Here is a 27,402-nt window from a genome sequence, read left to right on the forward strand (position 1 = left end):
TGCTTGTACGAATGAAAGCGACTAGGAACGTACAACCATGCACGAGGAATAAAAGGTATCTAAATGTGCCAAAGGAAACAGCCACCTCAACAAGCCCAACAAGCTTTTGAACTCCTTCACCCACGATGCGCTACTCGACCGCCAGCCTTATAGGCGTCAATGTTCCACACACTCCCCAGCCCTACCCGACGACCATAATGAGGACCTTGGGTGCCTCCAGCTAAAGAAACATCGCACCCTACTGCTTAACCTCTTCGACCTTCTTGCTTGTCTGCTCCTTGCCCTTGTTCCAGTAGCTCAGGAAGACAGTGCAAGCATCTTGCACAATCTTCAGCTCGGTGCTTACAAGCACGATACCCTGCTTTACCAGACCATCTTGCCTCTGCGTCTTCTTGTACTCATCTGCCCATGTTCCCTTGACGTATGTGTAAGGTGACAACGCGTACTCCTTGAGCTTGGGTGTATCCTCCTTGACAATCGGCAGGTGTGTTTCAATCTTTGAGAGCGTGCTGTCGCCTAGCTTGTCTGCATGCTCGATGTAGGGAGCAACGTACGAGTAGGGTGTCCTGAGGTATGGGTGGAACGGTGCGACGACGCTGTTGTACGTGTTGGTGGCGAGGGCAAGGGTCTTGGAGCCATAGGGATGGGACTTGAATCCTTCGACGGAGTCGTGGACTACAGGATAAGATTGCAGATGCTATCAGTTCGCGTTAGCTGATTGGTTTGTAATTTTTTTGTTGGCTGAGTGAGACGTGGGGGGATTGATTGGACGGAAATGAGTTCCGTCGCACATCGTGTGTTAGGAATGCAGTGTAACTGGTCCAACGGTAGATTGGGGGGCTTCAACGCCTGTCACAACCTTGCAATTGGTATTTCCAGATGATTGCCTGAGGTCGTCGTCGTGCGGTGACCAGCAACTGCCGCTTCCAGAAGAATGATGAAGTTTGGATACGGAATGTGTGGCAGAATCGCAATAACACGTACCGATAGAACCCTCGAGCTCGGCGTCTCGCCATTAGTCAAGGTAGTTTCGTGGTTGCTCATATCGCCGTTTGATTGAGAGTTCGTGTCGTCTTCAGCGTGTGGTGCCATAAAAGAGAGGAATATGCAGTGTTATGTGTTTGCGAATGTGGTGTAAGTGGGGATGGATGGCGAGCAACTGGTGTCAGGAGTAAGAGTAACGTTGGGAAAGGGTTTTCGTCCCAACGCCTTATTATATGCAAGCGCTCCCCTCTTGCGCGATGATGCACTGTCTGGGCGAGCTTGTGCGTGCCCTGTGCTGAAAACGGCGTGGTTCAGGTCGAGTGGGTGAATGGCATGTGAAAGTGGTCTGTCTTATCGATAAGTCGCAGCCAACGTCAACGGGCCAATTTTCTTTCGTATTTCTTACGACACACTTTGCTCTTGTCTTTGGTCGTCAACGCAGAACAAATGAAGATGCGAAAGAGGGCACAAATAGTGTTGCACGATTGCAAAGGCAAGCCTCAGCATGCTGTCATGCGTGCCTCGCGTATCAGTTTTCGTGCGCATTCACAAGGTCACGACATTGGGCAAGGCGTTGACGCAGCTGCAGGGCGTTTAGCTCTGGCATGTGAAAAGCAGGCTTCCAAGGTTTGGCCCGGCCCGCCCGACTTCACGATAAGGCCCGCCAGAGCATCAGTCTCATTGGCGGAAGCTGTATAATGGATAGTTGAGAGACCCAATTTTCGTGTGCATTCCGGATGCAATAGACGGCCTGCGGATGCATCTGCCTTGGAAGCAAAGATTGCCATGGATCCCATTCCCATGCACACTGTTTTTAGAGGTATTAGGCAATGTGCGCTTCGGGACCTAGCCGTCCTATGCCGGTTTAGATGGCGTACAATCTTCGCCACAGGGCAGTATATTGTGGCGGAGGGATATCTCCCACTCGTCAGGGCCTCAGGCCTTCTTTCATCGCTGTACCGTAGATAAGGCGACATTCCGTATACGGATGCAAGTAATCATGGTTCCCTCGAACAAACTTTTCCAATTGGCCCCCGAACCGCCTTATCATAGCAATCCATGATTGAAACGCACTCCGTCATACGTGCAGCACTTGTACAGCGCATTGCAGCGCAGGACGTTGCGTTGATTCGCATTGCGGCGCGCGTCAACGGCAACGGTGGAACGCTGTTGAGGACGGCCTAGGGCTAAGAAAGGAAACTTGATATGGCATGTGAAAGTGGATGCTCTTGTTCCTTCACCATTCGGACGCCGAGTGTTTAGCGTTCCCGATGTTTGCGCGATTCGTGATTCAAGTAGGAGTTGAGGCGCAGAGTGAACTTATTCATCAATCTCTTCGTATTGCGCTTGGCATTGCGGCTCAAAACGTTCTCATCTCCGATCCTCCACCCTCTTCTATCTGGTGACTCGAAAACTCGAGTATCAGATGTTGCCAAGGTGAGGGCGAGACTGGATGCCAGCCGCGGCAGAACAGCATCCCATGCCTCGATTATCGGTAATCGGCATACCCACGACCAGGTGGAACCTGCAATCCCACGCCACTCTCATGAGCAGGCGCTTTCACGTGTTTTATGCATGTGGCTGATCGACTGGCTAAGCGAGGGTGATAGCCATTGCTGATCGCCATGTTGTTGAGGTTAGTTCGACTACATGCGTTCTTGCGAGAGAAGGGCTTGTCGAATGGGCGCAATACAGCAACCGCCCGACCTGGGGTAACACAGCACTTGTGTGAGTTTACAGTTTCCAGGCTTCGTGTGACGGGTCACTGACGGGATGTACTCCAAGGCTGCTATATGGGCGTGATGAGCGCGGGCGTATCTGTTGAGAAGACACGATTCCACTCCTGTCCTCATTGCCAATGTACTATGACCACTTACGATACTCGGTACGACGGATTTGTATGCTACTACGAGCAACTTGGAAAGCACACCTTGTATATCTCCTATCTACTCCACTCACCTCATTGGACCTTTCTCTCACTCTCAGCATCTCCACAAGTGTCTCTCAACCCCAGCTCTTTACTCCACTCTTCTCTGCCTGTCAGTCTGCAAGTATCCGATCCTAGAAGTCGAGCTCAACTCGCGCATGGCTTCTTCGCACCCTTCGTCATCCAACAACCGCGGTCGCTTCACCGATCAGAGCGTGGGCGGGCCGTAGTCCTCTTTGCCGATCGGTGGATGCAGCCGGATGCCATGTCTACAGTTATCGTCGATACGAAGACCTGTTGCGGGGTGCGTCTGTTTCTGACATTATCCTCCTCTCATCTCCGTCTAGACACGAACATGCCTGCATTGCCTGGACTCGTTTACCTAGAGAGATATTAAAATGTCTGGGCAATCTGATTGCTTCATTAACCGTATGCTCGCATTACATTGACCCGGATGCATCGCACTCGGAATCATTATCCCGCTTACGGTGTAACGTAGAGTGGTGTCTGTTAGGCCACCCACCTGCTTTGACGTGCTCCTGAATCGGTGAGTTTAGACACTAGAACCTTAGACTGCATGCTGTACTCAGCTCGTCCCACCCCTTGAATCCATATCTGGCCATAAGGAGACCAAAGGAGCATTTCGAGTTCGCTGATTTGGATTCCGACAACGCCGAGCACCAAATTGCCACAATCGTTGGACTCCAATGCCTGAGTATCAGGGGTTTGTGAGCCTGTAGTAACGAAGTGAACTTGCGACGAGATAAGACCGAGATTTCCCCAAACGAACTTCATTGCAATGAGCTTTCTTCAAAACTTATGCGGTAGCCTCTACGTACACAAGCTTGTGGTATATCTAGAAGTCACGCAGCCATGCCATCATGTTGTATATATACAGTAATTCGTTCCACGCCAGTGGCACGTTAGAAACCGTACTCAGACTTCTACCATCTCATCCAACATCCACACATGTTAACTACCTCGTGCCACAACCATATACCGTGCTCTAGTGAACACATGTAACTTACAAACGAGGTCGCTCTGGACGACTTCTTCTATCAGAGGTAAATCAAATCTCTAGAGAAGCAGTCGATTCCTGTTTCCTAGCTCTCGTGGCAACCAGGAGCAAATTGGGATCCTGGGATATGACCATCCGCCTGTCCAAGGCCATTGAGTATGGCACAACGGGTCTCATGCGATACTCACCACTTATCACAATCATATAACGACCTTCCGCCATTTTTCAACGTTCTGGTAATTCACACGTAAAAATTGAGCAAGTGTCGGTGGTCCGAAAGAAGGAACACACTGTGGGGAATGGGGGCAACTTAAGAATACAGGAAGAAATCGGGCGAGAGGAGATATTAAGCAATAGGTTGGTTTGTTCTAGATTTATTCTAGATCTGGTGTACAATTAGGCAAAAAACAAAACTGCGAGCAAAGGGAGATGAAGTTTTTATACATCATGTCAGCACCCCGAGACTTAGGTCACACGTTCAATAGACAAGCGGCTCTAAGCGTGGAAAAAGTCGAGGTGTGCTATCTTTTTGCTTACCGTATGCATAGGGAGGAGTGGTATCTGTCTTCAGACCAGGATAGACCAGAGGGTGGGAAAATACACCGCCCTTTGAGGTGCATAAAACGTGTCTCGTCCGCACCTCAAGTCGGAGTTTTTACCAAATACTTTCATGACATGAGTAACTCCTCTGTGGAAAAGACTAAATAGTCATTTCGAAGCCATGAAGCAGAAGAAGGAAGTGCCCAAGGCCACGCAATGCAGGGTGTTATTTGAAGAAAGAAGAGGTGTGAGAAAAAAGAATGACCTCTTTGAAAGTTGGACAAGAGATGATAATGAAGCATTATGGTTCAAGAGAAAATTAGAGGACCTACAGCGATGTGTCTACTAAGTGGCGCTTGAGGACAGGAAACACTGTAATAAGGACTACGTATTATTGAAAAGGGGGATTTCATCAAAGGAAGCCCTGTAATCATTGTCACGCTGCATATTCTCACGCTGGGGCAAAGCGATGACTGGTGGCATCACCTATGCGTATCCGAGGATTCACAAATGTTGGAGTTGATCTTGGGTGTGAGCCATTGTCACGACTGCGCAGCTGGTTGAGAAAGTCTTGCATTAATACATATAGTCTCATCCTATGGAGATCGAGTACAACTTACATTCAGCACGAAGAGAAACCTGCCCCAAAGATAGCCACCCGATAGAGCGTCATAGATCCACGATCCGAATATATTCTGTGAAGTCGTCGATGCCAGTAATCGTGACCGATATGTCTACTCCATGCTCTTTGCCAGTGCCCACAGGCTGTCGAGCTTAGCTCTGCCGAGAGTCTCACGAGCTTCGCCAGCGGTCTCGCACACTCTTGAACCCCACTTGCGGAACGACCGCTGCTTGATCTCGCCTTCGAAGACAAGGATGCACTTGTTGGCCGAATGATCCTTTGTATTCCCCTGCTCATCAAGTGACCTTAACCATTGCGGATCTGAAGCTTGCTTCTCAGCCTGGGTTTCCGTAGGTGGGGCGTTTTCCTGCCAGTTGATGCGGTGGAGCATCAGCTTCTTGAATTTATTCACCGCGTATGCGCCGCCTTCGACAACCACCAGGTTGAGTTCAGGGTTGAACAGAGTAACGCCGGTGAGGGCATGCTGTTTGCCGTTGTTGTCGATCTGGAACCGATGCTTGCCAAACGCCAGTGTGTTGACCTTGAAGACGCACATGTACAAGCCCTTCTGCGCATCCTTCTCTTGATTTGCAGCAAGCTTAGCGTGCTCCTGTTCTTTTGTCAACTTCCGGTCGTCGTTCGCTGTGACGTGGTCGTCGTGTCGCTGTTGAATCTGTGATTCGACTAGCATTTCGACAGCCGTAGGATCCGCGATAGCTTGCTCGCCCATTACACGCATCATGTTGCCACGCTTGACCTTGGGGGGTGGAGGCGGCTCCAGCCCGAGACGGATCTTTGCTTGGTGTTCCTTCAGGTCGGCTGCACGACGCATCCTCCGCAGCTTGGCCTGCTCCTTGGTGGTGAGATACATAGGCTTGATTTGAACTAGGCGTTGATCTTGTGGTGCTTTGAGAAGCGGTGGATGCTGCACGTAGATGGTGATGATGGAGTCGTCGCTGTTAATCTTGACTTTGTCAGGCTCGTCAATGCAATCATAGTTCTTGTCTGGCAGGATGCCCTCGTCCCACCACTCAATGTCCGGGGGTGGCTGTACAAGAAATCCACGCTCGCTATTCTCGTCTAGGCCTGCGCGGCGGGCCTGCAGTGCAAGCATTTTTTTGATCTGCTCAAGACGACTCTGCGCTCGTAGCTTGGAGGCCTGGTCGAGGTATTTTCCGCGCTCATTAAAGACCAAGACTCGCGGGCCCCTTCCCTTGGCCAATGCAGCGGCTTTGGGATCGAAGTAGGGGTTCTCGAGCTCCTCATCCTGCTGCTGCTGTGCCTTGGGCGCACTTTTAGGCTTTGCTTCTACTTTGGGCGTCTCAGCGCGGCGGTTGCCCAGTGTCGTCGCGAAGCGGGGGCCTGTGGGTTCGGGTGTTGAGGCTTTGGTCTCGACCTGTTCACCCTTGAGCGCCGCCATCCTCGCTCTCATGGCCGCAATCTTCGCTTGCGCATCACTGACAGGAGCAGTCGCTGGTGGTGGTGGGGGGGTCGCAGAGGCGCCATTTGTCGTAGCCCTTTGGGCAGCAAATCGAGCTGCTATCTCTGCGGCCTTTGCCCGAGCTGCGGCGATGGCATCTGATGGTTTCGCGCGCTTAACGTCGCCATTTGGGCCCTGGCCTTCGGGATATGGGCGCTTCTCAACCATGGCGAGGGCGAAGAAGGGTTGGTGGTCGCGTGTTGCTGTTGCGGAGGTGTCGCGGGGAGATGGTAAAAGGCTGCGTGCGTCCTATCGCCAAAGGAAGAGGGTGCAGAAGTTCACTGCATCCAGGACAAAGGGAAGAGAGGCCAGTGAATGTCGTGGAAGGCGTATAGTAGCTGCACAAGGATGTTGGTGATGGTCATGTATCGCGGTCGAAGGTGACGCGAAATCGAAGGCTGCCGTCCGTGCACGTGCTTTGGTGCGCCGGCTAAACCCTGGGCCAACTTTTTCTGTTACCAAAATCTCTCCCCGCCGCATTGGACGTCTTGACTCTATTGAAAGTCGTTGCGCACGACTCTAATCACACTATTGCAGGTGCAGTGCAGTACAGTGGAAGTCTGTCGCCAAAATGAACACCCACCAGCCTGTCTCGTCTGCCATTCAGGGCGTCGAGTTCGGCTTCCTCGCGGCCAACGACATTCGCTCTCTCTCGGTGAAGCGCATAACGAACCCAACAACCTTTGATACTCTGCTGCATCCAGTACCTGGAGGCCTACATGACTCCGCATTAGGCGCGTTTTTGGACAACCCGTAAGCTTCGCCATCTTGAAAACGACGTTTTAAGACCCTAGACTCTCTACTAACCATGGGCGTGAAGATGCTCAACATGCGGCCTTACCACCTTTGGCGGATGTCCCGGCCACTGCGGTCATATTGAGCTCCCCGTACCCGTATACCACCTCACATTCCTGGACCAGCTGCTGCGACTGCTCCGAGGCAAATGCGTCTACTGCCATCAGTTCAAGCTCGCCCGCGTACAGATCAACGAATACGTGTCGAGGCTACGATTGATACGATGTGGGCTGGTCCAGGAAGCAAACGAAATGCACGAGCATGTCGACATCAACAAGGGGAAGACCGGAAAGCGCAATGTAGAGGACTCGGAATCTGATGACGACAACGAGGACATTATGGGTCAACGTAACAACTACGTGAAGCGGTGCATCAAGCGGGCGGGCATTTCGAAGCACGACGTGAGATCCATGCGAGAGAAAAATGACACCATTTCGGAGGCTCGGCGAATCGTGATCAAGGACTTCTATGCGGCAATCATAGCAGGAAAGAAATGCAAGAACTGTCAGGGTGTTAATCCTACTTTCCGCAAGGACCGAGGAATCAAAATCTTCAGAAGAAATCTGAGTCAGAAAGAGAAGGCGCAAATGGCGCAAGCAGAGAAGCGCGTGCAGAACCCACTCGACATCCTCGCACGGCGAGACGCGAAAGCGAAGAAGCAGCCAGTGCACGCCGATGAAGGAGTGGCCGACATGTCTGAGGAGGATGAAGACATCGACATGGACGACTTTCAAGACGCCGACGGATCTCTCGTGGCTACCGAAGCAGGGACAGCGCGGAAGTCAAGAACGGCAGTCGATGCCGCTGACAGTGCACAAGAATACATCACGGCAGCCGAAGTCAGAGCCGCCATGGTCTTACTTTTCGAGAATGAGTCAGAGATAGTGCGGTTACTGTACAGCCCATACGCATCCAAGTCGCTCATCGACGTGAGCGCAGACATGTTCTTCATGGAGACCGTCGTTGTGCCGCCCAATAGATTCAGGATGGAGGACAAGACTGGAGACTCCATCGCAGAGTCGCCAAAGAACACTCTCTACAAAGGCATTCTGAATGCATGCGATGCTATGCGCCAGATTAGTAATGAGATGAAGGGTCAAGAGAACGAGGGTGGGTACCGACGCCGCAACTTCGACGATCTGCAGACTCAATGGGTAAACCTTCAGGGTGCCGTGAACGCACTGATCGATCGTGATGCAAACCCTACTCAAGGCCGCGCCGCGGTCACCAATGCGGATGGTATCAAGCAGCATCTCGAGAAGAAAGACGGTCTTTTCCGAAAGAATATGATGGGCAAGCGCGTCAATTTCGCTGCTCGTAGTGTTATTTCTCCTGATCCCAACATTGAAACCAATGAGATTGGTGTCCCCCCAGTTTTCGCCATGAAGCTCACCTACCCTGAGCCTGTCACAAACCACAACTTCTACGACCTAAAGGAAGCCGTGCTCAATGGGCCCGACAAATGGCCTGGTGCACACGCAATCGAGAACGAGTTCGGACAAGTCATTGCGTTGCGTAAAAAGAACTACGAAGAGAGGCTGGCCTTGGCGAATCAACTGCTTGCACCTTCGAACTCATATGCTAATGGATCAAAGAACAAGAAAGTACATCGTCATTTGAACAACGGCGACGTTGTTATCATGAATCGACAACCGACACTTCACAAGCCGTCTATGATGGCCCATCGAGCCCGGGTCTTACCTGGCGAGAAAACGATTCGAATGCATTACGCAAACTGCAATACTTACAATGCCGATTTTGACGGTGACGAAATGAACATGCATTTCCCTCAGAACGAACTGGCTCGCGCCGAGGCCATGACGATTGCGGACACGGATCATCAATATCTATCTGCCACAGCCGGCAAGCCTTTGCGGGGTTTGATCCAGGATCATATTTCGATGGGGGTCTGGCTCACGAATAAGGATACCTTCTTCACTAGAGAAGATTACCACCAATTACTCTACTCCTGCTTGCGACCTGAAGAAGGTCATACGACCTCTGGTAGACTTGAGACGGTCCCACCCACCATATGGAAGCCTCAGCCACTGTGGACGGGTAAACAGATCATCACCAGCGTGCTCAAGAACATCAAACCTGCAGAGTACCAGGAATTGACGCTCACGTCTAAATCATCGACCAACGGAAAGCTGTGGGGACCAACAAGCGAGGAGCAGACGGTTATCGTGAAGGATGGCCAACTGCTGTGCGGTATCATGGACAAGAGCCAAATTGGTCCCGCACCGGGCGGTTTGATCAATGGTATATACGAAGCTTACGGTGAAACGATCGCAGGGCGAGCTCTGAGTATCATCGGGCGACTTCTCACCAAGCTACTTCACATGCGCGCGTTCTCCTGCGGTGTTGAAGATCTTATCTTGACAGAAGAAGGTGATAGAGCGCGGTTGGAAGAGCTCAGGAAAGCTGAACAAGTTGGTTTCGAAGTAGCGTCCAAGTACGTCACTATGGACTCAGCCGAGATTGACTCGAAAAACCCGGAGCTACGGAGACGTATGGAGAGCGTCCTACGAGATGATCACAAGCAACACGGGTTGGATCTGCTCACCACCACCGCGAACCAGAAAATTTCTTCGGCAGTCACCGCGGCGTGTCTCCCAGATAAGCTCATCAAGCTTTTCCCGAAGAACCAAATGCAAGCCATGACAGGTTCAGGTGCTAAAGGCTCTCTGGTCAACGCCAACCAGATCTCATGTAATCTCGGTCAACAGGTTCTTGAAGGTCGACGTGTTCCTATCATGGTCAGTGGAAAGACACTACCATGTTTCAAGCCATTCGAGACCAGTGTTCGCGCCGGTGGATACATCGTCAACCGCTTCCTAACTGGTGTTAGGCCACAGGAGTATTACTTTCATATGATGGCTGGCCGAGAAGGTCTCATTGATACAGCTGTCAAGACCTCGCGTTCTGGTTATTTGCAACGATGTATCGTCAAAGGTTTGGAAGGACTGCACGTCGAATACGATACCTCTGTGCGCGATTCAGATGGCAGCATGGTACAATTCCTCTACGGTGAAGATGGTCTCGACACGACCAGGCAGAAATACTTGAACGACTTCAAGTTCCAGGCCGAGAATTTTCTGTCTCTTGCTCAAGCCTTGCAGACCCAGGAAGCCTTTTCCCAGGTGTTCAGTCCTGAGGCTTCCGAGCACAACAAGAAGGCTGCGAAGAAGGCTCGCAAGGGTGATGTCACAGCAATGGACCCAGCTACTGCAATCTACACGCCTTCGCGTCACAGTGGCAGTACTTCCGAACTATTCCACCAGGCAAAGAAAGAGGTAAGCCAGACATCTTCTCGGAATTTAACTTGATACTAATTTTAAACAGTACTGCGATAGCAACCCGGATAAGCTACTCAAAAACAAGAAGAAGGACCCGGAGGGTGAAATTCTCAAGAAAAGCTTTGAGCAGATGCTCGACCTCAAGTATCTCCGATCGCTAGTTGAGCCTGGTGAAGCCGTTGGTGTCGTCGCTGGTCAATCCATCGGTGAACCCTCGACACAGATGACACTGAACACTTTCCATTTAGCTGGTCACTCTGCGAAGAACGTCACACTTGGTATTCCCCGCTTACGAGAAATTGTTATGACTGCTAGTGCAAAGATCTCCACGCCGTCTATGCAACTATACCCACATTCGGAACTGTCCAAGGAGGATAATGAGAAGTTTGCCAAGAGTATCACTCGTCTGCCGCTCTCGGCCGTGCTAGATAAAGTCACTGTCACTGAAACTTCTGGCCCTGGATCGCAGTTCGGTCAATCAAGGAGCTACAAAGTTCGCTTGGACTTCTACCCGGCCAAGGAGTACACAAAAGAGTATGCCATCAAGGTTCGCGATGTTGCGGAGTCAATCGAGCAGAAGTTCTGCCCGCGTCTTCAGAAAGTCATCCGCGTCGATCTAAAGAAGAAGGGGGAGAACAAGTCGTTATCCACCGCAAACTCTACATCCATTCCTACGATCGGAGAGGGACTACGCTCGATCGACCAGCCAACAACCGGTGAACCTGATCTTGCGGCCAACAGGGAAGGTGGCCGTGAGGACGAAGAAAGCGACGATGGTGAAGGTGACGACGACGCAGCCCAAGCTAAAGCCCGGGGTCGGCGAGAAGACAGCGTAGGCTACGACGAGCCAGAGGACGAAGAACAAGCCTTCAATGACAATCTCGATCGTGAAGAGGCGAGCGAAGACGACGAAACGTACGGTGGCAGCCCCAAACCGTCGCGCGCAACCACACCTGACTTTGACTCGGAAGACGACGGCGAGGATATTCTGGTTCCCACCGACGAAGCCTCTGACATTCGCCGCGACCGCATCTGTAACAAGAACCCCGATGTCTTCGACTTCACCTTCGACGACAGAAAAGGCGCCTTCTGCGAAATCACTTTCGAGTTCCCCGCCGCCACGCCCAAATTGCTCATGCTGCACCATGTCGAAGCCACCGCAGACTTTGCGACTATTCACGTCATCCCCGGAATCACCGCCGCTACCTATGGATCGGACCCCGAGCCGGTTATAAACACCGATGGTTCAAACCTGATCGCCATGCGCGAGTACTCTCACATCATTGACGTAAACCGCATCCTCACCAATGACATCGTCTCCATGCTACACCTCTACGGCGTAGAGGCCTGTCGCGCTACCATTGTCAGAGAAATGCACAACGTTTTCTCCGGCCACGGTATTAATGTCGACCAGCGCCATCTTAACCTCATTGCTGATACCATGACGAAGGGTGGCGGCTTCACGCCGTTCAATCGTATTGGCCTGAAGGGCAATGTCAGTCCGTTTATGAAGATGAGCTTCGAGACGACAGTAGGGTTCTTGAAGGACGCGGTACTCGAGAGAGATTGGGACGATCTGAAGAATCCGAGTGCGCGCATCGTTGTGGGCCGACTCGGAGGCATCGGAACGGGTGCCTTTGACGTCCTAGCCCCGGTGACGGTAGTCGACCCGCTGAAGCAGAGCATCGAGGAAATCGAGGAAGTAGTACAGGAGGGAATTGAGGGTGATGAGGATACGGGCGAGGATGTGACGATGCAGGATGTGGAGCATGTTCTTGCTGGTGCTGTGCAGGAAGTCGTGACCACCCAGGAGACGCCCAGCAAGAAGCAGAAAAAGCACAGGCGGAGCAGCGATTAGGTGCGATTTATAATGTAACTTGGGCCCCGGCGTTTCTCCTCGGCATGGCATGGCGTTGACTGAGTGTTATATACTATGTACCGCGCGGCATTACTTGAGCATGAATCAAAAGTGTTTGTTTCATTCAAATTGCAGAGAAGAAGCGAAGTGTAGAGCTCGTACGTGTCAAGTATATTTTCCGTGAGCTAGAAGAATTATCGCCTTCTATTTTATATGTACTCAATCTGTCGCGTGAGATGCCCTTCCCTAAATTTCTTGAGTATCAGGATAATTAAACGCTTGATCCCTCTCCACCCAGCAACCTTACCACATCTACGACGTACCGATTCCCTCGCCAACAGGACAATTCGGTACATTCGCCTGCCAAGCGATCTTCGCATACGCCGGCAAGTAGCTATTAGTCGTGAAATGTTTGTCCATATAGTACGACACCTGGCTCAGCGAGTACGCTCCACCAACATCAGGCCTATTCAGCGCATTGACAATATAACTCGCGATAAAGTCGAGGAAGACAAGATCGACAGTCTTGGGCACAGATCCATCAACCGGGAACGAAGCGTTGGCCTGAAGATCGTTCGGCTGTGAGAAATTGGGGATGCGCGAGTGAATCGTGTCGTCGCCGTCTGTGCCGAAGTCGTCGCTTGTGGTATATCCTGGCGTGGGGGCGGTAGATTGGCGTCGGATGAGGCGGCCGCCTTGCTTTGACCGGCGGGTAAGTCCATCGTAGTGGTGGGTCAGCGGTGGATCGATGCAAGTGTCTCGATCAGCTAGCACGGGGCTGAAATTGAAGTCGGTTGTTTCGAGATCTCGTTTCTTTCTTTGGAAGGCGCCTGCATTTAAGATGCTGAGTACCTTTGACGCTTGCTCGTATGGGACGTTGGGGATGAACTGGAAGGCATCGTCGAAGGGTGAAACGATGAAGGAGTCATCGTATGTAAATGGACCCTTTGCGAGGTCGAAGCGGATGCTGCCAGTGTTGATGATGATGAGTCGTGGCACGTCCTTGCGTGTTTCGTTCACGACAACAGTAGCAAGCGCAGTCTGCAAGAGCTTGAAGATGTTGCCTTCAGCTAGGAACGGCTTGCAGTACTGACAGTATGTCTCTGGGGAACAACCATACAGGCTGGTCAAATTGAGCCTGGAACGTTCAGAGGTAATTTCGGAGGTTACTCGATGGCCCCTGGCTTCGTCGAAGGAGGTGTAGCGTTGACTGCCTACGGCATGGTATGCGAAGGTAAGTCGGTTCCAATCGAGGTATCGTCGAGCATAGCGAAGAGTAGAGGGCGATGTCGAGGAAGGCAAGTGTACGCTTGCTGAAACGGTTCCTGTGCTTTTCACTGGTGTTGCACTCTGAGTTGGATGCGGGACCCCTTTGGGTTTTTGCTCTGCTTTACATGTAGACGATTCGATACCAGATATGGCTAGCCAGCCAAGGGTTTCGCAATAACGGCCTATCGAGCATTAGGCCAAACACCTCACAAGGAGGCCGAAAGGGACTCACCAGACTCAAGCCCGGTGGCTTTGTTATCGTAGACCACGAAGTCACGAATGTGAGTATGGCCACCGAAGGCCTGAATGGGAATGTCTGGCTTGATGCTGCGAATGGCCTTGAAAACGGTACCAATTGTACTGCTGGAAACGGTTGTCCGCACGGGGTTGTGACCGATGAGTACAAACAAGTCAATTGGCTTGGTGTAATTGACGGCTTGATTAAACCAAGGCTGTTGGACCATGTCGGCTGCCTTGATGACTTTCGATACATTGCTGTTGCCTGTGAAGTCAAACAATACGCCAAAAGCCATAATTCGCAGACCTCGACAGTCGTTAGTTAGAGCTATTTTCTTAAGACAGTATGGCATACCTTGCTTAGTAGTGAAGTAACGGTACTTTGCTCCAACATATTCGAACTGTTGCGTCACTGGATTCTTGATCTGCACATTGCTAGTAAGATACTTGTCTCCATAAACCTTTGAGAAATTGTTGAATGTTTCATAGGCGATCTCGGAAACGTAGAGCTCATGGTTGCCAATGGTCAATAGGTCGTAGTCGATATTCTCGAAGATGACATTGGAGACGATGCCGTTTGGAGATGTTGCATCGCTTAGGCCAGCGCCATCATGCAAGTCCTATTTCCGGTCAGCAACATCCCCACCTAACGAACACCCACGTGCGGGAATGCTTTCGCATACCGCCGCCCAGGGTGCTGGATTCTACTCACCCCTGTGTCAACTAGCAAGAGATCCACGCCCAGCTTGTGAGCTTTTTTCTTCATTTGCTTTGTGAAGCTGACATAGTCGCCCCAATCGGCACCATAGTTCTTTTCTTTGATGTGTCCCTCTAGCCATCCGTGCGTGTCTGTAGTATGGAGGAAGTTGATCTGGCCCCATTCGAGAGGGCCCCTTGGACTTGTAGTCGCATTCTGTGCGTCTGGTTGCATGCGACGAACATTCCTCGTGAGGACTACATCATCCTTCAATGGCCCGTAACAACTGTGGTCACCTTCGCAGGCAGACACGGTCGCTATAACGGATGCAATTGCACCAATGCTAAGTAGCCACATCGTGAACGAGAGTGCAGAAGATACTCTGGAAGCCAGGAAGCGGAAGCTATGCTCTTATACTTACCGCAGGTACGCCGCATGATGCAGACTTAAACGAACGGATATCCTACCACGAACGAGGGACATATCACCGCACGTGTGACGGCCATTGGAGAACGAGATAAGCTTCAACAAGCTCAATGACAAGACCTAAGCTGAAGGTGACTTAAAGCTTGATGAGGGGGGAGCACCTGCCTGATCTGAGGTAAGCGCAATCAGCTAGCGCTCTGATGACCCGGTCACTTCATCGCAACTCTCCGATCGTGTCTTTGTTCAATTGTTTCTGTCAGCAAGTTTGCCTTCTCTGTTCTTCATCACACTCCCATCTTACAGGTTATGAAACTCCTTGACTCACTCACTGCCGCTCTTAGTTAAAAGCTGCAACTCGTGGACGGCCCCCCACTCTACCGCTTGTCTCTACTCCTGACGAATCACTGCATCTTCTCCGCCCACATGACAAAGCACCGACGTAGCTAAACTTCTTGATACTTCAATTAAAATGCCTTAATGCCTACCTGTTTCTTCTGTTGACCTCGATATCAAAGTGTAGAGCACGAGTTGCTCGTGCATCGCCTCGCCCACCAAGACGGCCTTGCGTTAAACAAGCATAGTGCAACCGTGTCCATGGATGATCAAAATTGGGTCGCCTATATTTGAGTCTTATGTGTTTTTGTAGGAGTGTTTAGATCATGTTTTCCAATATATGGACATCTCTAGTCTAGAGTGATGGTATGTCCGGCTTCCTGTCCAAGTATGTCAATTGAGCATAAAATTGGCCTGCACTGCTGATCTGGAGGAATGCTTACACGCTTGCCAGACGTGATTAGGTTTCAAATACTTGGATTTGCTCAAGGCGCTGTACTGTGAGCAGAAACTTCGTAATTGTGAGGGGGTCCATAGCGTATAGGACGTTGAGCGCCCCTCTAGAGGTAAAATCACTCCCAGCTTAGTAAGTGGAGAAATCGAATAGGCTTAATGGAAGCACTGTCCCTAGTGGATGTGTTTCCTTGGAAAGGGAAGATGAAAAGTGAGGGAAACGACTCTGTATAATTCCCGCTGAAAAGAGGACCGCTAAGCTTTTTGTAACATAGCATAGAGGTCTCTAGTTGCTTCATGAGCAAAGGTTTCTGGGTGATTGTAGCGTGAAGAAATCCAGAGTGCTCTCGAGCTACAGTAGCACCTGCTGCCGCGATTCGTCTGCTGACTCGAGCACTTCGCATGTACACATTCGTGCTCGTGCACGAGTACCAGCAGTTTGATCTACAAGGGCACATTAGCGACTTATTTGATCCAAGACGCGGAGGCACATAAGAGTTTTGGAGGGTGAAATTGCATATTAACACAGATGCATGAAGTAACTTGCAACCTATCCTAGGACTCCTTGCCACAGCCGAGCATTTCAGACGTGCCACATGAATGCGTACCTCAGCTGAAAATCATCGCTAACCAATTGTATCTTTATGTCATCTAGTAGCCAGTCGCACCGGGTGCCTTCTCATCCTTCTTCAAGCTTAGCAGTAGCTCCCGGAACCGAGCCTTCTCGCTCCCGGACGCTCCGCCTTTCGTACCCTTGCCACTCAGATCCACCAGCTTAGCAATTCGCTCCCAGCTGGTTCCGCCGGCCGTGGTGTCGTCTCGGTTTGCGAGAAACTCTTCTGCCTCTTTTTGTGTCTTGGCAATCTCCTTGTCCTTCTTGTTGTTGTAGTTCTCGTAAAAGTCGTCGATGTTCTGTTGTGCCTCCTTGATAGTCCTATCCTTGCGCTCAGCGGAGACTTCATCGCGATGTTGGATTTGGAGGTCGCGCCGCTCGCGCCATTCTCGGATGACCTCGGGCTCTGGTGAGTCTGATCGCTGCGGTGTGAAGGAAGGTGCCGGCTGTCCAGGCAGGAAGGGAAGCGTTGATCCTGTAATGGTGCCACCGGGGGCCATGTGCTGCTTCTGTTAGTAACATGTATAGGGCTGCGAAGGGCTTGCTCCCCACGAGAAGTTTGTCATGCCCAGTCGCAAGCTGTCCTGAGCGGCGTATGCGGAGTTGAAAGAGGCAATGCATAGCTTACCTCATTTGTAGTATCGATAGCGGGGAAAGAGCTCTCGAAGCCGTCCATTTCCTGACTGCCAACATTGGCCTGGCTAAAGTCTCCTCCTAGCAGATCATCGTCTCCATCCTCAACAGTAGCCACTCTGTCATTTTCCGAAGCGAACTGGTCCGCATCGTCGCCGAGAAGCGCGCGTTCGCGTGAGAGGAAGTCATCGGTGCCGTTTGAGTCGCCTACAAGGTCGAAATTGGTAGCTTCGCCGCGCGCTTCGGTGTGGCCTGGCATATATCAGTACTCCATGCGGAGCTACCTCGGGGGTGCAACAACTGAGCTTACCGGCGTCAATCTCATCTAACGAGGGAAATCGGTCTGCCATGATGAATGTGAGGTTGGTGAGCAGCGCCAAGGGGAATGGAAGTGATAGTGACGGCAACTGAATGTTTACAGGCGGCTTGTTGTTTGCGTAGTGATAGCTGCCGTCGGTCACCGCCAGGAGATGGTGCCAAGCACGGAGATACATTTCACCGTCGGTCTCTTAGCGTCGCAAGCTACTTTGAGCTTCTTCATCCTCTCCACCATCAATCAACACGTCATCAGGGTAGTTACGCCGCAGACACAGACAAAGGTGGCCATTGCAAGCAGGAAAGGTGTAACTAGATTGTCTATCATCGCACCACGTCACTGAGGCGGTTGTTTTGCCAGACTGCTCGCGTGATAGCCTACCCGCAGTGAAGCCTTGGTCTCAAATAGTGTATCACCTCCAGAATGGCTTTTACGGAAGACAGCCTAAAGGCGAAGTTGTCGTCGCTCAATGAAACTCAAGAGGCCATCTCCACTGTCGGTCAGTGGATCCTCTTCCACAGGTAAAGCTCCCCCTGCCTCGAGACTTGCTGCGTCCATAAAGTACGCGCGGACAAACAGTCGTAAGCTGGACCTATGCGTCCGGCCTACACACGGTCTGAAATCATTCATGCGACACGAGAAGAGACACTGACATACATCTGATATAGACGACACGCCGAGCGCATTGCTCAAGTATGGCTTCAACGCATGCGAGAGTCACCACCAAACAAGAAGCTCGTCTTAATCTACCTTGCGAATGGTGAGTGACATTTCTGGCCCTTCTTCTTCATAATGACTCACAGCCACATAGAGATCACGCAAACATCAAAGATGCGTAAGAAGGAAGAGTTCCTTCGCGCATATGAGCCCATCATCGCCGAAGCCACCTCCATAGCCTACAAAGGCTCTCCCCACGAGATACAGAACAAGATCCGGAGAGTAGTGGAGGTCTGGCGGTCGCGACAGATATTCGGTCAGCCCGTGCAGCAGGATATCGAGAGGCAAATTGATGGTAAGGAGTAGAAATACTAGCCGTCTCAGGATCAAGATATTGACAATGGACAGAACTCGATCGCTCAAAGTCCACACGCAAGCCTGCCCTAGGCGGCTCGCTTTTCTCTGGACCTTCGATAACACCCGAGCTCGCACCCGTAGCACCTCTCGCAACCTCCTTGCAAAAGGCCGATCTCACTGCGAAACCCGCAACCGTAACCGCAAACCAAGACTACGAGAGGCTTACCAACCCAAACGCTGCAATCCTATCCCCGCCCATGCACGCAGCTAGCCTCGCGGCGCTGGTTAAAAAGCTTGCCGTAGCGGAAGGCGCAGTCGCAGAAAGCATCAAAGCTCGACAAGCGCTCGTAGCCGGCCTTGAAAACTTACTCGAGACCAACAGGACGAAGCTCGTACAGGACGAAGCGCAGATCTCAGACTTGAAAACTCGGAAAGACGCAATCGAAAGTCGCAAACGAGAGGTCGAGGAGGCCATTCTCAAGGGTCTCTCAGCTGCTGAGACGAACAAGATTTCTGCTGCACCGCTGCCCGTCGCCACAACACCACCAGTCTCGCAAGAACGCCCGCAGGTTGAAGAACTTACGCCGCCACCCATGGAAACTTTCACTCCCGTAGGCTCTCCCCAACAAGCACCCACTTCCGCTTTCGAACCGGTACCAAACATTGGTGACGACGTGATGCCCGAGCCTGTCGCGCATCCCGTTGAGCCTACGACTGCACCCGCGCCAGCAAATCATACCTCGCAGCCTGAATACGCGACCGCCATCGGTGACTTCATTCCCCCTGCGCCCGAGGATCTACTGAAGAGCTTGCAGCATGCGAGGCCGGGTGTTGATGGAGGAGTATATGGGCAACAAGCGTATCAAAATACGTACAAGAAGAGGAAAATGAGCAGGAGTAATGCGGAAGACGAGTTTGCAGCTTTTGCTCGAGATGGAGATATGGCGGGTATTGACGATAGCCTAGGGGAGCTGATTTGATGGCCTTTACCTTTACAGGTTTCAAGCTGAGGGTTAACTATTGTTATGAAATAGGCGATGAACCAAACGACAGGGCGTCAGAGATACCAGAATCGCGTCAAGCACATATGGGCGAGTTTCATTGCGCGTGTGGAAACATTATCAGGAGGCTTGAGAGGGTATATGAAATTCAAAGTGTGTATTATACCAACATCGAGGAGATTATACAGTTACAATATGCTATTTAACCGTTGCAAGATCGTTCCGTCATACATTGTCGGTTGGTCACTCTACGACTGCCCAGGCATCTTCCTCGACTTTTCAATCTCCTCCATGGCCTTCTGACCCTCCTCTGTTGTTGCATCAATCACACCCTCTTCTAAGCTTAGCATACCGCCCGCACCAAGCTTCTCCACAATTTCCTCAGCCTCCTCGACACTCATCTTCGCCAGCACCTTGTTCACTTCGTCCAGCTTCCCGCTCTCCAAGGCTCTTTGCAAGCCTGGCGGGAAGCTATCGAAAATTTGTCTTGCCTGCTCTTCTGCCTGGCGCTCCTCGGGGTCTGTAGATGTCGGTTGTGCAGGAGGAACGGAAATGTTGATCTGCGTATTTGGGTCGACGGCGTGGAGTTGTATTTGCTCTACTCCCTCTGTAGGGTTCTCGGCGCGCTCTTTCAGGATCTCCGCCGCTCTCGTCTTGATCCTGCGATATGTGGTATCCACGTCGTCGTGGAACATTTTCCCCGCTTGGTGGTCTTTCATCTGTATCCGCTTGAAAAATAACTCCACACCCTGTCTGCCCCCTAGCTGTCTACAGTATTGTAGCAACAGGCCCTGATGAACGCATTGTCGTGCGTGCTTCGGTTTGCCGTCGAGCTCGGAGTTGAAGGCCTCGACGAGGAGGCCGTCTGTTTCTTTTTCTGCCATGACCTCTGGATGTTGCATGAGGAACTGGAGACAGGCATACCAGTCACCTGCTTTTATCTTTGCAAAGGATTGGGCAAGGGGCGAGGCAGAAATGTCATCTTCGTTGTCCTCATCGTGGACGGCGGTGCCTTCTTCAACGTCTGCGTCTGCGCCGGAGTCGCCTGTGTCTGTTCGTGAGGGTTCGGGACGTTTTGGGGCATTGAGGAGTTCGACTGTTGCTGAGGGTTCAGCCTTCTTCGGTGCTGACGATGACGTTGATGTTGGAGCAGGGGGCTTCGCTTCGTCGCCTTTCCGTACGTTCGAGAAGCTGAAGCCCTCGTGGATGTCTTCGCTTGTAATGTGCTTCTTCTCTTCTTTCTCTAGCTCGGCGAGCTTCGCATACAACTGTCTCTGTAGATCTTCTATCCTGGCTTTCTCGTTGTCTAGGCCCTTGATGAACTGATCATAGCGCGGTTCCTCGCTCTTACTTGCATCAATGTCCTTCTTCACTGAATCCACTAGACTTGCCATCATCTGTGGATATGTCGGCTTATCTTTGATATGCTCGTGTACGCCTTCTGGCGGCGTTGGCGGCCTATCCGAACCCCCATTCTTGTCAATCTTCATATCCATCATGCTCTCCATCATGGCCTGGAATACCAACTGATCATCATTCGCGCCGTGGCCTTCTGCCTGCTTAGCCTTGTGGGATTTCAAGGCTGTGAGGAGGCGGTCGACGCGCTCGGTGAGACCGTCGTTGATGATGCGCTCATATTTGAGTGTCTTTATCTGATGCCTCCTGTGGTCGCGCTCTTGGTGGATTTGGGCCTGTTTGGCGCGGATAAAGGATTTCTTGTCGACGTTTGGGTGCACCTCTATGTCCGAGTCGTCAGAGAGCTCGAGGGCGTCCTAGATTGGAGTTAGTAGGTTGCAAAGGCGTATGAAGTTTGACGTATGTACTTGCCCACTTGCTGTAGTTGATGACCATGTTGCTATGGTATGGGTGTGTGGTGCTATTGCTTGGGGTTGTACAAAGGTAGCTGAGGGGCTGCCCTGGGTTGTTTGTCGATGATGGCGGGGCATTCCAAGTGGGAGGTTTGGTCGCAGGCCCAAGCTTCCCCTCAAGAAGCTTCGAGCCGCTTCGCATTCACTCCCCCACCACTTGACAGCCTCGTCTATTTCAGATGCAACATCGTCGTATGCAATGTCCAGCAAACTCGATAGCATTCTAATGGCATGGTCATCAGCCCCGTGGAAGTTGAAGCACCCAAATTTAGAGAGATGATGAACTGGAAGCCCACACAAAGTACGCAGTAGGGCGGAACGCCTTCGTCGTCTGTGGTCTCTAACATTTCCAACTGCCCAGTCGGTGGCATCTTGCCTGATAGGTGCCGCTACTTACTTGCTTAATAGAGGACGAAGGTTCTTATTGTCACCCAATGTCGGTTATGTTGAGCACCTGACATGACGTACTTTGTAGACGCTGACATATATCCGTGTTACTTGCGTCAGCAGCCTCCCTTTCCTACTGAGCATCTTGCCTCTAAACACACACAATATCAGCTCAGCTTCACCATGAACGGATCTTGCGCTTGTGGCGCTGTTCAGTTCACCACGCCCACCTCGAAACCCTTCAAGCTTTTCCACTGCCACTGTATCGACTGCCGTAAGCAATCATCCAGCGCATTCGGCACTTCGGCTATATTTCCCTACTTCCGAGTCGATGACAACCCTTCTGTATCCTCCTTCGTTAAGCACTGTGACTCTGGCAACAAGAAGCGCTGCTACTTTTGTAAAGGCTGTGGTAGCCGCATCATTCACGCAAACATTGTGGAGGATGGACACCCGAAGACGGTCTCGGTCAAGGGAGGATTGCTTGAGGATTTGGATTGGACTGGGGCGGTACACATCTGGTGCAAGAGAGCGGTTGTGCCAATCCCTGAAGGGGTCGAAAGGTGGGAGGCTGAACCTAAGGATAAGTAGGGGAAATATCCTCCTAGGCTGTTCAGCACTCGGGTTACTGACGAACTCGGAACTTTCGGAGACTCACCTGTCTTTCTCATGCGACGATCCATTATTTGGGGCTAGGCAAATCCGAGCACTCTACTAGATGTAGCTTCTACCGCGGGTCAAGCGAAGAGGATACGGTCTCTTTTTCCCGAGCTACCTATAAATTCTTTTCAACTTCTCGCCTGATGCCTCGGTACCACAACGCCCCTATCAAGTAAGCCTTCTTCTCTATACCAAGGGCTTGTTTCTTACACCGCAATCTCGCGTTGCGCCTTCACCGTTTCGAAACGGCCGGGTTGCCCCTCACGTTTTACAGTGGTCAAACCACATTATCACAGCATTGTGGCCCGTAATATAGAGAATTTGGCCACATGGATAACAATTACACTCTCGCGACCCCAACCCGGCTTCCTATATGAGGTCAATATATTTTCTCCGATGGAAACATCTGATTTCCCGGTGTTGTAGACGAGATCCGACTACCCCAGCACTGGGGTACATCCACCAATCAAACAACATTCACCCTGTTAGCGCCACAATTCAACACTACGTTTCACTTTGTTTCAACAACCAGGGCGTTTCGCCGCTATTCTCGCATTTTTGGCCAAACTGACAAAAAATGTTTCAATGCGGAGGACATTTGACGGTACAAGCTGATGGACTTTTACTTGCTTGCATTTCGAATTATTTTGCAAAAGCATTAACTTCCTATAGGGATACTTCTGACCACAACCGAAAATTGCGGATGTCCCAAGAGCCACACCATGCACCACTAGCGCGTTTTATTTAATCTACGAATTCCTTTCATGATCAGCCGCAGGCATCATTGTCTAGGAAGTTTCAAATAGTGTGTATTGGTGCTACGGGGCGCCATCTGGAGTCCTGGAATAATTCCAGCAAGCTACTATATAAGAGCAGCCTTGCTCAATCTATATCGGCATCCTAGGTCATCCAGTACCGGAGCATCGCATTTGTTCACTCTTCATTCAACTTATATTCATTCTCTTCTTCAGCCCACCTTTGTCACTCGTTACGCCGGATCGTACACTTTCCACTCATTCACAATGAAGTACATCGCCTCTGCCCTCGCTTTCGCCTCAGCTGTTGCTGCTCATGGTTATGTCACCAACGCTACCATAGGTGGTAAAGACTATGTCTTCTACCAACCTTACCAGGACCCATACATGAACCCGAAGGTCGATCGCGTCTCGCGCCCTGTCCAGGGTAACGGCCCAATTGAGAACCTCGACCTCATTGATGTCCAATGCGGTGGCTACACTGCTGGTGGCATCAAAGGCTCCACGCCTGCTGCTCTTCATGCTGATGCCACTGCCGGCTCCAATGTTCAGCTCTTCTGGACTTTGTGGCCTGATAGCCATGTGGGCCCCTCGATTACCTACATGGCCAAGTGTCCCGACTCTGGCTGCAACAACTGGCAGCCCGAATCTTCGTATGTTATGTTCCGCCTCATAGGCTAATGGCGCTAACTTTGCTTGCAGGGCTGTCTGGTTCAAGGTTCAAGAGCAAGGCCGTGACGGCACGTCTAACAACTGGGGTACCACTCCTCTCATGAAAGCCGGCGCCTCCGTCACATACACGATTCCCAAATGCATCGCCAACGGTTACTATCTCGTCCGCCACGAGCTCATTGCGCTACACGCCGCATACAAATATCCTGGTGCTCAGTCCTATCCGGGTTGCCATCAGCTTAAGGTCACTGGCGGAGGAAGCACTAACCCGTCTGGTCTCGTCAGTTTCCCTGGTGCTTATAAGGGTAGTGACCCTGGTATCACCTTCGATTCTTACAAACGTACGTATAACAGTCCCGTGCTTCTGTCTATGTGCATGTGCTAACTTGTGTTGCAGCTCTACCTTATACAGTCCCGGGCCCCAAGAAGTTCACGTGCTAAAGTTAGCTGATGACTCTTACGCAAGGGTGATCGATGTCTGAAACTCTTCATTGTAAATATTCGCTTCGTATATAGCTCTCCTTAAGAATGCGATGCGTGCATCTAGTTCTCGCCTTCACGTGATGCTCTTTGTTGCTTGCAGTTATAAATCCATGTCACCGGCGCGTTGATTGCACTTACATCTATGATGTGACACAGACGATAAAGCTACACTGGAAGACCGACTAGAAATAGTACACACAGAGTTATGGGTTTCAATCGAGAGCATAAACGAAACGATATGGTCGGGTTTCGTGGTAAATACACCCAGCGCTATTGGTAAGTTTTAGGGTCTTGGCATGACGCGCCCTGGCGGACTCCCGAGATTTTTGGAGAGCTTCCGTGGGGTCCAGTTCAACGTTGCCTAGCATACGCGCAATCACCACCAGTGCTACTGCTACGTCAGCCGCTCGCCTGTACCTCGCTTCCGCCTACAATACCTTTCGTCCCTCAAGATAGGACGAAAACATAAAGCCCATCGCCAGCAGGCGCAGCAGGACAGGCCGTGGCGCAATTCAGAAAACGGTCGCAGTAAAGGGAAAAGTAAAGGCAGCAGAGGCAGGATGGGCAACGAAGAGTCCACGGTAGCGAATCCGGATGCGCCGCCCCAGACGCTCAGTGCGCGATCGTTGGAGGCTCTAGCACAGTACATTAAAGATGGACGGGCAAAGAAGATTGTGGTTATGGTATGATTCACCAATTTTGCACTACGAATTCATACTGACTATAGAAGGTGGGCGCAGGTATAAGCACTTCGGCCGGTATACCAGACTTCAGGTCCCCAGAGACTGGATTGTATGCGAACCTCGCTCGTCTGAACCTACCATACGCCGAAGCCGTGTTTGATATCTCATACTTCCGTAATAACCCAGAGCCATTCTACACCCTCGCACAAGAACTATACCCTGGGAAATATAGACCAACAATAACACACTCGTTCGTAAACCTCCTACATAAAAAAGGACTGCTTTTGAAGCTGTTCTCCCAGAATATCGACTGCCTGGAGCGCGAGGCAGGAGTGCCTGCGGACATGATCGTAGAGGCACATGGCAGCTTCGCCAAGTGAGGATATTCTACACCAGCACTGTCAACACATATTAACTCTTTCTAGGCAGAGTTGTATTGATTGCAAAAAGCCCTATCCCGAGGAGCGCATGCAAGAGGCCATTCAGAAGAAGTGGGTGCCCCGCTGCCTCGATCTCTCCTGCAACGGCCTCGTCAAACCCGAAATCGTCTTCTTCGGGGAACAATTGCCCGCCGACTTCTTCGAAAACCGCAGCCTCCCGTCAGAAGCCGACCTCGCGATAGTCATGGGGACGTCATTATCCGTACACCCGTTTGCGTCGCTACCACAGTTATGCGAGGACCGAACACCGCGGTTACTTATAAACTCAGAGAAGGTGGGCGATTTAGGTGGACGGCCAGACGATGTGCTGATGCTTGAGGACTGTGACTCTGGTGTGCGAAAGCTCGCCGAGGCTTGTGGGTGGCTAGAAGAGCTGGAAGCATTATGGGCGAAGACGGCACGAGACGACACGCCTGTAACACCCAAGGAGAGTGCCAAGAAGAGTAGGGATGAGGTGCTGCAGGATGAGGTTGACAAGCTTACAAAGGAGGTTGAGGAGAGCCTAAGGTTGGGCAAGACGCAGCACGAGTGGCTGGAGAACCATCTTGATAATAAGATCGCGAGGAAACAGGCAGAGGAAACTGAGGAATCCAGTGCACAACCGACAGCGGACCCGGATTCGAGGAAGTTAGCGCCTGTCGCTAGTTCGGCGACTACGAAGACGGATCCTGGGGGTGGTTTAGGGCATGTGTTTCCATTCTTGGAAAAGCCTTCTTTGTAATCACCTGGCATGGTTCTTTGGTGGAGTTGGCAATGTAAATGGTCTACTGGATGATAAATATCTGGATACGATATCACGGCTAATGATCGTTACTGTTCATGACTTTATGCAGTACTTAATACTACGACATTGGATATTCACGTTATAGCGCTGACTAGATGTAGAGGGGTTTGAACGGAACAAGTAGAAAGGAATCGTCGGTATATATGCTGCACTCTTATTTCCCTCTCGTGTGATTATATCTCTTTGAGTACTATCCAAGTAACTTGAAAAATTGTGGGGGATGCAACACGTGGGGTAATATGGATTTGCGCTCGGACATCTCTCCATCGACTTCAAAATTCGTTCCTTCCATAACCACTTCACTACCATTATTTCGCCGACGTAATGAACAAAGCATCACTTCAAGCGTTACCAAATGAATTGGTAGACAACATTCTCACCAACCTTGACTTGCACGCTGCAAGCAATCTTTCCAAGACATGCAAACGCCTCCGTGCGATTAGCTTGGCCAACGCTTACCACTCCATTGTTCTGGAGTGGAAAAGGAAGACGGAGCCAGACGGAACAGTGCTAAAGTCTCCTCCGGCTCATAAATTGCTGCGAACGCTTATCGAAACACCAGAATACGTGGAGCTGGTAAAGAGTCTGGAGTTCCGCGCAACGGGCTGTTTAATTCACGAGCAGCCCAGCCATGTATATTTCAGGTATCCCCCAAGTGACGGGATCCAGAAGGATGAGAAAGATTTATTCAAGGACATCATCGATAACCAGCGATTCGATGACCCAAGGCACTGGAGAAAAGCGCTGACGAAGAAGGATAACGACCAATCTGTCTTCCAGATGCTCCTCTTGGCATCTTGCACATCTTTGGAGTCCCTCTCTGTGTCAGTCGATTTCCTCATGCGGAGCGATTGGTTTCGACAGCTCTTTAATCAAGTTTCATTGGATCTGGCTGCACCTACGTTGACTGCCGATAGAACGCTGTTTGGCAAATTGTCATGCATACGTATTACAGGCCTTTCGGATGGGCACATATGGGGACCAAATTTTAGGATCCTTCGATCTGGATATCTTCTTCTATTTTATCTGCCGAGCTTGGAGACGCTCGAGCTGACAGGATTTCTCTACGATAGAGCGAACACCAGTTCATGGCGAGAATGTAAACCGAGTTTCAGGTTTCCATCGGACGAAGACCCTGAACCTCCCAATGCTGAG

At 51.1% G+C, this 27,402-nt stretch overlaps 13 protein-coding genes across 13 annotated transcripts; 7 read left to right on the plus strand and 6 right to left on the minus strand.

Moving 5' to 3' along the window:
- Nucleotide 1: 1 nt before the first annotated feature.
- On the minus strand, nucleotides 2-1,482 carry K460DRAFT_364668 (CAP20-like protein). The gene is made up of 2 exons (XM_040933041.1): nucleotides 985-1,482; nucleotides 2-697 (listed from the first exon to the last, which is right to left on the minus strand). Exons 1-2 carry the CDS (start codon nucleotides 1,090-1,092, stop codon nucleotides 239-241), a joined length of 567 nt encoding a protein of 188 aa, XP_040791236.1. The 5' UTR covers nucleotides 1,093-1,482; the 3' UTR covers nucleotides 2-238.
- A 1,035-nt stretch (nucleotides 1,483-2,517) lies between these two features.
- On the plus strand, nucleotides 2,518-3,365 carry K460DRAFT_79420 (uncharacterized protein). The gene is made up of 2 exons (XM_040938692.1): nucleotides 2,518-2,712; nucleotides 2,770-3,365. Exons 1-2 carry the CDS (start codon nucleotides 2,610-2,612, stop codon nucleotides 3,306-3,308), a joined length of 642 nt encoding a protein of 213 aa, XP_040791237.1. The 5' UTR covers nucleotides 2,518-2,609; the 3' UTR covers nucleotides 3,309-3,365.
- A 1,523-nt stretch (nucleotides 3,366-4,888) lies between these two features.
- K460DRAFT_79412 (PRP3-domain-containing protein) lies at nucleotides 4,889-6,932 on the minus strand. Its single transcript, XM_040938691.1, has 2 exons — nucleotides 5,090-6,932; nucleotides 4,889-5,025 (listed from the first exon to the last, which is right to left on the minus strand). Exon 1 carries the CDS (start codon nucleotides 6,737-6,739, stop codon nucleotides 5,204-5,206), a length of 1,536 nt encoding a protein of 511 aa, XP_040791238.1. The 5' UTR covers nucleotides 6,740-6,932; the 3' UTR covers nucleotides 4,889-5,025; nucleotides 5,090-5,203.
- Nucleotides 6,933-7,142: 210 nt separating this feature from the next.
- On the plus strand, nucleotides 7,143-12,523 carry K460DRAFT_403952 (DNA-directed RNA polymeras-like protein I subunit; the record flags this gene model as incomplete). Its single annotated transcript, XM_040936677.1, has 3 exons — nucleotides 7,143-7,324; nucleotides 7,392-10,662; nucleotides 10,712-12,523. 3 exons carry the CDS (start codon nucleotides 7,143-7,145, stop codon nucleotides 12,521-12,523), a joined length of 5,265 nt encoding a protein of 1,754 aa, XP_040791239.1.
- Nucleotides 12,524-12,835: 312 nt separating this feature from the next.
- K460DRAFT_280158 (ser/Thr protein phosphatase family) lies at nucleotides 12,836-14,960 on the minus strand (the record flags this gene model as incomplete). The annotated part of the gene is made up of 4 exons (XM_040928387.1): nucleotides 12,836-13,974; nucleotides 14,025-14,336; nucleotides 14,385-14,649; nucleotides 14,742-14,960. 4 exons carry the CDS (start codon nucleotides 14,958-14,960, stop codon nucleotides 12,836-12,838), a joined length of 1,935 nt encoding a protein of 644 aa, XP_040791240.1.
- A 978-nt stretch (nucleotides 14,961-15,938) lies between these two features.
- On the minus strand, nucleotides 15,939-16,672 carry K460DRAFT_364674 (uncharacterized protein). Its single transcript, XM_040933042.1, has 2 exons — nucleotides 16,547-16,672; nucleotides 15,939-16,382 (listed from the first exon to the last, which is right to left on the minus strand). Exon 2 carries the CDS (start codon nucleotides 16,340-16,342, stop codon nucleotides 16,058-16,060), a length of 285 nt encoding a protein of 94 aa, XP_040791241.1. The 5' UTR covers nucleotides 16,343-16,382; nucleotides 16,547-16,672; the 3' UTR covers nucleotides 15,939-16,057.
- On the minus strand, nucleotides 16,590-17,534 carry K460DRAFT_280358 (uncharacterized protein; the record flags this gene model as incomplete). The annotated part of the gene is made up of 3 exons (XM_040928398.1): nucleotides 16,590-17,054; nucleotides 17,180-17,436; nucleotides 17,495-17,534. 3 exons carry the CDS (start codon nucleotides 17,532-17,534, stop codon nucleotides 16,590-16,592), a joined length of 762 nt encoding a protein of 253 aa, XP_040791242.1.
- A 389-nt stretch (nucleotides 17,535-17,923) lies between these two features.
- On the plus strand, nucleotides 17,924-19,494 carry K460DRAFT_278307 (DUF618-domain-containing protein; the record flags this gene model as incomplete). Its single annotated transcript, XM_040928242.1, has 4 exons — nucleotides 17,924-18,021; nucleotides 18,169-18,260; nucleotides 18,312-18,512; nucleotides 18,566-19,494. 4 exons carry the CDS (start codon nucleotides 17,924-17,926, stop codon nucleotides 19,492-19,494), a joined length of 1,320 nt encoding a protein of 439 aa, XP_040791243.1.
- A 156-nt stretch (nucleotides 19,495-19,650) lies between these two features.
- On the minus strand, nucleotides 19,651-21,455 carry K460DRAFT_309270 (Hsp90 co-chaperone-like protein Cdc37). The gene is made up of 2 exons (XM_040930123.1): nucleotides 21,343-21,455; nucleotides 19,651-21,287 (listed from the first exon to the last, which is right to left on the minus strand). The coding sequence occupies exons 1-2, from the start codon at nucleotides 21,364-21,366 to the stop codon at nucleotides 19,764-19,766; spliced, it is 1,548 nt and encodes a 515-aa protein (XP_040791244.1). The 5' UTR covers nucleotides 21,367-21,455; the 3' UTR covers nucleotides 19,651-19,763.
- A 498-nt stretch (nucleotides 21,456-21,953) lies between these two features.
- On the plus strand, nucleotides 21,954-22,361 carry K460DRAFT_279440 (uncharacterized protein; the record flags this gene model as incomplete). The annotated part of the gene is made up of 1 exon (XM_040928329.1): nucleotides 21,954-22,361. One exon carries the CDS (start codon nucleotides 21,954-21,956, stop codon nucleotides 22,359-22,361), a length of 408 nt encoding a protein of 135 aa, XP_040791245.1.
- A 1,091-nt stretch (nucleotides 22,362-23,452) lies between these two features.
- Nucleotides 23,453-24,298, plus strand: K460DRAFT_375503 (lytic polysaccharide monooxygenase; the record flags this gene model as incomplete). Its single annotated transcript, XM_040934776.1, has 3 exons — nucleotides 23,453-23,838; nucleotides 23,888-24,198; nucleotides 24,255-24,298. The coding sequence occupies 3 exons, from the start codon at nucleotides 23,453-23,455 to the stop codon at nucleotides 24,296-24,298; spliced, it is 741 nt and encodes a 246-aa protein (XP_040791246.1).
- A 280-nt stretch (nucleotides 24,299-24,578) lies between these two features.
- On the plus strand, nucleotides 24,579-26,386 carry K460DRAFT_393711 (NAD-dependent deacetylase sirtuin-2; the record flags this gene model as incomplete). Its single annotated transcript, XM_040935945.1, has 4 exons — nucleotides 24,579-24,616; nucleotides 24,744-25,023; nucleotides 25,071-25,399; nucleotides 25,449-26,386. 4 exons carry the CDS (start codon nucleotides 24,579-24,581, stop codon nucleotides 26,182-26,184), a joined length of 1,383 nt encoding a protein of 460 aa, XP_040791247.1. The 3' UTR covers nucleotides 26,185-26,386.
- Nucleotides 26,387-26,781: 395 nt separating this feature from the next.
- On the plus strand, nucleotides 26,782-27,105 carry K460DRAFT_266740 (uncharacterized protein; the record flags this gene model as incomplete). The annotated part of the gene is made up of 1 exon (XM_040927512.1): nucleotides 26,782-27,105. A coding segment is annotated over one exon (324 nt), but the record flags the coding sequence as incomplete, so codon positions are not given.
- Nucleotides 27,106-27,402: the final 297 nt, after the last annotated feature.

Source organism: Cucurbitaria berberidis (assembly GCF_010015615.1).
Source record: "Cucurbitaria berberidis CBS 394.84 unplaced genomic scaffold K460scaffold_2, whole genome shotgun sequence".
NCBI classification, from domain to species: domain Eukaryota; kingdom Fungi; phylum Ascomycota; class Dothideomycetes; order Pleosporales; family Cucurbitariaceae; genus Cucurbitaria; species Cucurbitaria berberidis.